The 7,193-nt window shown below is 53.6% G+C and overlaps 1 protein-coding gene across 1 annotated transcript; it reads left to right on the plus strand.

Annotated features, from left to right (window-relative positions):
- The first annotated feature begins 497 nt into the window (after nucleotides 1-497).
- On the plus strand, nucleotides 498-6,917 carry ESYT1 (extended synaptotagmin 1). The gene is made up of 15 exons (XM_025401439.1): nucleotides 498-1,152; nucleotides 3,067-3,108; nucleotides 3,273-3,407; nucleotides 3,525-3,598; nucleotides 3,729-3,801; nucleotides 3,964-4,053; nucleotides 4,237-4,292; nucleotides 4,685-4,808; nucleotides 4,897-5,073; nucleotides 5,195-5,277; nucleotides 5,897-5,945; nucleotides 6,068-6,154; nucleotides 6,261-6,353; nucleotides 6,590-6,661; nucleotides 6,822-6,917. Exons 1-15 carry the CDS (start codon nucleotides 763-765, stop codon nucleotides 6,915-6,917), a joined length of 1,641 nt encoding a protein of 546 aa, XP_025257224.1. The 5' UTR covers nucleotides 498-762.
- The last annotated feature ends 276 nt before the right edge of the window (nucleotides 6,918-7,193 follow it).

A 7,193-nucleotide genomic window follows, 5' to 3' on the forward strand; every position in this document is an offset into this window, starting at 1 on the left:
TAATTCTCTGACTCTCCAGTTTTCTCCAGGGTCAGTCGTTACACCACACAAACAAGGTAGGGGATTGGGGACGGGATAGACAGGGTCAATCTTCAAACACTTTCATTCCATATACGATCGTATCCTTTCCTTTTGTAAAGGCAGGCAGGAAAAAGCTGAAGGATAAGGAATGTGCTTAGAGTATGAAAACTAAAAGTCGGCAAAAGAATATATACATATCCCAGACCAAATCCTGCCAAACCGTCCGAATGAATAGAGGGAAATCCTGACGCTCCACAACCCCTCAACTTCGCAACTTGGGCTTTCTCCAAAACCAAGAAATTGGCGGTGCGGCTCTCCATGACGTCATACCACAGGCACTCCAATCCCACGTGGGGGAGCTCTTGGTCCCGCCTCTCCTGAAATGGTGCACCACGCCTTCTCCTCTTTATTACCAATCCAATGCCGCCCCTGAGCCCCTTTCTTCCTTTTCCCGCCATCCGAGACCTCCCATCTTGGCCTTCGGGCCCAATCAGGGAGGCCCTACCTATCCGAAACCCGCTGCCTTCCCCGCGGAAGAGGGGAGGAGTTTCAACCTTTTAACTCCACCTTGGTCTGTGCAGCGCGGACCAACCCAAATCGCCAGAAAGGAGGGGCGTGGCTTGAAGTCCCCCACCTCCATCCCGGGGATCACGTTTTGCCACTGGAGGGGGGAGCTGATCGCAGGACTAGGCAACCTCCAGCCAGTCCCTGGGTCGGGCGGATCCTCCCAGAGGTGGCACAATGGAGCGATCTCCAGGAGAGGGCCCCAGCCCCAGCCCCATGGACCAGCCTTCTGCTCCCTCCGACCCCACTGACCAGCCCCCCGCTGCTCACGCAAAGCTAGACCCAGGTTCTGGAGGCCAACCTGCTGGCCCTGGCGCGGCGGGTGACGCCCTGGCGGTGCTGACTTCGTTCGGGAGGCGGTTGCTGGTGCTGATACCGGTGTATTTGGCCGGGGCAGTGGGACTCAGCGTGGGTTTCGTGCTCTTCGGCCTCGCCCTCTACCTGGGCTGGCGCCGGATCCGCGACGAGAAAGAACGGAGCCTTCGAGCAGCGAGGCAGCTACTGGACGACGAGGAGCAGCTCACGGCGAAAACTCTTTATATGAGTCATCGAGAGCTACCTGCCTGGGTGAGCGACCACCCTTGGTCCTCTGTGCAGCATAGCCCCCTTCCACTCCTTCCGTCTGGGGCTTTTCCTCCTTATGCCTAGAGTCAGCTCCCCGCCTGGGGACAGTGGGCCCCGGACTTTCCCCTCTCTTCCCGCTAGCTGCCTGCCTGCTGGACGCGCCACTCTTGGGACCGACTGCTGACTCTCCCCACCCACCCTTTCCCACGCCCAGACTGGATCCTTCCACAGAATCAGGACTTCTTCCTCTACTCTTGAGCAACAGCAGTCATAACATCTGGGGACCCCGTCTCAGACGAAGCTCTCCCTCCTAGCCAAGCCATCTTCAACGCCCCTCTTGCTTTTGGTGCCACTCGCGCCTTTGCTGCTCCTGGAAATCCTGGTCCCGTTACCTGTCAAAGGTTTCCCTAGTCTTTGCTATGCTCCTCGAGACTTTTTACCTACTTAAGGCCTTACGGTTCTCTCTTTTCTCGCTTTTATCCCCGGGTATCCGCTGGAACCCAGCCCCGGCCCCTGGACGACCCTTGGGCAGCCACCTTCAGGCCTCCAGCCGCCAGGCTGCAGCGCGGCAGAGGCGGCTGCTGGAGGGAGGGCGGGGTACGGGAGGAGGTGGTGCGGCTGCTGCAGTGCCCGCGGCCCACACTCCCCCCCACCCCCTCGGCCGGCCACACCCGTTTCCGGACTGTGGGCTGCGCTTGTTCCGTTGGGGCAGAGACCCTTATTTCTGCGGCGGCCGAGTCTGCTGTGCTGAGGCGGATGCCTTCTCTTTAGCCTTGCAGAGGCAAAGCCCGTTACCCGGCCCCTCCCAGCAGAGGTGCCAGTCTAGGGGGAGAATGGTAGCAGAGAGGAGTCAAAATTGACACTAGGCAGACACAGCCAAACTTCCCAGGCCTTGGACTGGAAAGGGGAGGAGAAAGAGGGTGAAATGGCCCTAGGGGACCTGTAGCCTAGGCAGCAAGTGTTTGTCTCCTCCTCGTCATCATGGAAACCAATCTACCCCCAATACAAAGCACAGGTGTCCTTTCCCTTAAAAGGAGTCACACAGAGAAAGATAGAGGAAAAGAAAAAAAAACAAAAAACAAAAAAACACGCACACACACACACCCCAAAAAACCCACAAAGCCAGGCGAAATTAGGTCTTCTGGCCCCTCCCTGACTCAAGGAAGGACTTGCTTCCCTCTTCACCTTCCTGCTCTAGAAGCCCAGTCTGAAGGGAGTTGAGAAGGCAGGACTTTTTTTTTTTTTTTTTTTTTTTTTTTTTTAGACAGAGTCTCTCACTCTGTTGCCAGGCTGGAATGCAGTGGCCCGAACTTGGCTCACTGCAACCTCCACCTCCCCGGTTCAAGCGATTCTCCTGCCTCAGCCTCCTGGGTAGCTGGGATTACAGGCATGCACCACCATGCCCAGCGAATTTTGTATTTTTTGTAGAGACGGGGTTTCACCATGCTGGTCAGGCTGGTGTCGAACTCCTGACCTCGTGATCCACCAGCCTCGGCCTCCCAAAGTGCTGAGATTACAGATGTGAGCTACCGCGGCCAGCCTGGAACCAGGACTTTTTAAATCCCAGGATTCCCTGAAACTTTGATTTGACTGGGCCTCCCCCTCCAGAAAGAATGTGCCCTTCTCCTCCTCCTGCTCCTCTCTCTCTCAGCAGCTGTCATTTCACCACGTCCCTGAGCTACCCACAGGGCAACAATGTGACCTCTACCGTGTCAGCTCCCCTTATTAGAGAGATCTCAGCCCCCAAATTCTGTGAGGAATAAACCTTTGGGGCATCCCAGCCCCTCATCCACCCTGAGTGTGAGGAGTCTGTCACACTTACACACTCCCTCTCCTCTGTGGTATACCACCAGCATCTTGGTAGGAAACCAGAGGCGAGGGTGTGCACGTCACTGTCTCTGCCTTCCCCACCTCCAGGTCAGCTTCCCAGACGTGGAAAAGGCTGAATGGCTCAATAAGGTGAGGATTGATTTGATTTTTAGTCTTCGTGAGGGGAGAATGGGAATTTGTTTCTTCTTGCCAGACCCACCCTCATCCCTCAGTGCTCTCTGTAGGGATTCTGAAGGAACTTGCCTTGAGAGGGAAGACTGGGTTCTCCTCTGACCATCTCTCTTTCCTCCCAGATTGTGGCCCAGGTCTGGCCCTTCCTGGGCCAGTATATGGAGAAACTTCTGGCTGAGACTGTGGCTCCGGCTGTTAGGGGATCTAACCCCCATCTGCAAACATTTACATTTACACGAGTGGAACTGGGTGAAAAGGTATGTGTGGAGGAGGAAAAGTGAGGCGGTGGGATAGGGAGGGTGAGTGACCCGGAGTAGACTGAGGTACTACTTCTCCCTTTCCCTCCCCTGTCTCAGGACTTTCTCTCTCCCTAGCCATTGCGCATCATTGGAGTCAAGGTTCACCCAGGTCAGAGAAAAGAGCAGATCCTGCTGGACTTGAACATCAGGTAATACCACTCACCACTCTTACTGCTTCCCCTTCAATGTGTCCTGGTCAGTCCAGGCTACTTCACTCCCCTTCCCCGCAACTTCAGCCAAGGACTAACCCTCTTGGTTCTCTTCTTTACCAATCCCCAGCTATGTAGGTGATGTGCAGATTGATGTAGAAGTGAAGAAATACTTCTGCAAAGCAGGAGTCAAGGGCATGCAGGTAGGCCATATGTCAGGGGGCCCACATAATAGGGAATGTTTGTCCTACGTTTCATGGGATATGGGGAACTGTGAGGTTGGAAAGACCAAGGCTGAGAAAGTCTGGGAGGACAGAAGAGGGACTTTTCTGGGGAAAGGCTTTGATTTTCTCTTCTTGCCTCAGCTACATGGTGTCTTGCGGGTGATTCTGGAGCCACTCATTGGGGACCTTCCCATTGTGGGGGCTGTGTCGATGTTCTTCATCCGACGCCCGGTAAGGGAAAACAATGAAGGGGTATGGGGAAGCAGGGGAAGCAGAGAGGACTGGGAGGATGAGGGCAGCCAGCGATGCGGAATGAGAAGGGAATTGACAAGAAGGCCGAGGGGTCTGGCAACTGTTGGATGGGTATGACCACACCCCATAGGATCTGTCCTGACCCCTGCTCTTTCCCTGCAGACCCTAGACATCAACTGGACAGGGATGACCAACCTGCTGGATATCCCAGGACTTAGGTATCAAGGACTTACTGAGCATCTGCTGAGTGTTCCAGTGCTGGGTTGGGGGTTTAAGGGACACAGAGCAGTCAAAGATGCTGCTTGTGTCCTCTAGGAGCCTCAACTTCAGTTGGGGAGCGAAGACAAATACCCCTGGAAAGTTTGATACTGTGATTTTTCTTCGGGTTGAGGGAGCACGTAGGGAATGAAGAGGGCTGAAGACTGCAAAAGGCAATGGGGATGGCAGTGAAGAAGGGAGAGAGCAGTAGGTGGGGAATTAGGGTAGAAGAGTAGCACAAAGGATTTTTACAAAAGGACTTTCTTACAGCTTTAGGTGTGGGAAACATAGTTGGGGTTAGGAGAAAATTGAAGTTGAGGCCATACCCATTGCTTTCTACTCCCCCATTCAGCTCACTCTCTGACACCATGATCATGGACTCCATTGCTGCCTTCCTCGTGTTGCCCAATCGATTACTGGTGCCCCTTGTGCCTGACCTTCAAGATGTGGCTCAATTGCGTTCCCCTCTGCCCAGGGTATGGCCTTTTCCCCACTAGATAGATCCTTCTCTCAGGAACCCCTTGCTGGGTCCTTAGTTTCTCACCATCTGATTCCTTCCTCCAGGGCATTATTCGAATTCACCTGCTGGCTGCTCGAGGGCTGAGTTCCAAGGACAAATATGTGAAGGGCCTGATTGAGGGCAAGTCAGACCCGTACGCACTTGTGCGTTTGGGCACCCAGACGTTCTGCAGTCGTGTCATTGATGAAGAACTCAACCCACAGTGGGGAGAGACTTACGAGGTGGGAGAGTTGAGCAGCTGTGTGAAATGGGGAAGCCCCAGGAGGCCGTGAGAGAAGATGCTGATGAGATGATCCTCACAGCTGCAGCCCCATGAGACACTCAGCCTTCTGTGTTCCCCAGGTGATGGTACACGAGGTCCCAGGGCAGGAGATTGAAGTGGAGGTGTTCGACAAGGATCCAGATAAAGATGACTTTCTGGGCAGGTGAGACTCTGCCTGTTAGGATTCTAAAGCCCGTGCTGGCCGGGTGCGGTGGCTCACGCCTGTAATCCCAGCACTTTTGTTGACCAAGGCTTGCGGATCATGAGGTCAGGAGATCAAGACCATCCTGGCTAACACCGTGAAACCCCATTTCTACTAAATATACAAAAATTAGCCGGGCGTGGTGGCAGGCGCCTGTAGTCCCAGCTACCTGGGAGGCTGAGGCAGGAGAATGGCGGGTGAACCCAGGAGGCAGAGCTTGCAGTGAGCCAAGATCGTGCCACTGCACTCCAGCCTGGGCGACAGAGCGAGACTCCGTCTCTAAAGAAAAAATAATAATAAAAAATAATAATAATAGAGCCCATGCTACCGAGGTTCTGGAGGTAATTATACTCACCTTCTGGGCCTGGGAATAATGTATCATTTTCCTTCCTAACCTCCCCACCCCTAACCCCTACCATGCACACATTCACACATGCAGGTGAATATCTCCTGAGAGGAATAAGGGAGTCTGAGATCTGCCAGTCATTTCTCGGTGGGTGAGTGGAGGGCCACTGACCTGCTGCTAATTACAACACTCCCCTTTTCTTCCTTTCACTACCCTCTCCTCTCCCCATCCCAGAATGAAGCTGGATGTAGGGAAGGTGTTACAGGCTGGTGTTCTGGATGATGTAAGTTGGGAGAAGAGGAAGGTGGGGGCTGATCTCACCCTTTGGGCAGATGGTAGTTGCTACATTGGTAGGGAAGTAGTTAAGCAGATATCTGATCTCTACTACATCTCAATTTCTTCTAGTGGTTCCCTCTACAAGGTGGGCAAGGCCAAGTTCACTTGAGGCTAGAATGGCTGTCGCTTTTGTCAGATGCAGAGAAACTGGAGCAGGTACACCACATGGGAAACAGGAAGCTGGCAGGGGAGAAGTAGGTAGCTGGAAATGTAGGGGACTTGGAATGGGGACCAAGATCTGACTACTACTACCCCTCCCCAGGTTCTACAGTGGAATCGGGGAGTCTCCTCTCGACCAGAGCCCCCATCAGCTGCCATCTTAGTTGTCTACCTGGATCGGGCCCAGGATCTTCCTGTGAGTTTGGCTGGGTGAACAGGAGCCCTGGATGTAGCATTCCCCAACCCTGCCTTGCTGAGGATGCAATTGTCACTGCCTGCTTTGCTCCAGAAGTATCAGCATGTAACACAAGGGTCCCAGGGAGGGGATCAGATCCATCTCAGGGAAAGGATTCTGATGCGATCCCACCTTCCTTCACCAAAACCAAAACCAAATCCCCCAAGATGGTGACCTCTGAATTGTACCCACCACAGCTGAAGAAGGGGAACAAGGAACCCAACCCCATGGTACAACTGTCAATTCAGGATGTGACTCAGGAGAGCAAGGTGAGGGCCAGGACATCCTTGTCAGGGGCCAGGTGGGACAGGGAGAGGCCTGTTCTTGGAATGGTTTCCCCTTTAGAAGGCCTGTTATGTGCAGAGGTTTTCTGGAGAAACAGGAGTGGTGCTGTGGTATACACCCTTAATCCCTCCTCCACATCTCCAGGCTGTCTACAGTACCAACTGCCCAGTGTGGGAGGAAGCATTCCGGTTCTTCCTACAAGACCCTCAAAGCCAGGAGCTCGATATGCAAGTGAGATAATCACCTCTTCATCCCCTCTTGAATACCCTATTGTGTCTATCCAGATTAGTACCATTTCTCCTTTCCTTCTTTTCCCTTCATTCCGATTTTTAATCCATCTACCTAGACTCCCCACCTCCCTGAATATCTCTCCACTGTTCCCCAACTGTTGCTCCAGAATACTTTTTTTTTTTTTTGAGATGCTGTCTCGCTCTGTTGCCCAGGCTGGAGTGCGATGGTGCGATCTCAGCTCACTGCAACCTCCGCCTCCCGGGTTCAAGCAATTCTCCTGCCTCA

The sequence above is a fragment of the Theropithecus gelada genome, chromosome 11 (assembly GCF_003255815.1).
Source record: "Theropithecus gelada isolate Dixy chromosome 11, Tgel_1.0, whole genome shotgun sequence".
In the NCBI taxonomy this organism is placed as follows: Eukaryota; Metazoa; Chordata; class Mammalia; order Primates; family Cercopithecidae; genus Theropithecus; species Theropithecus gelada.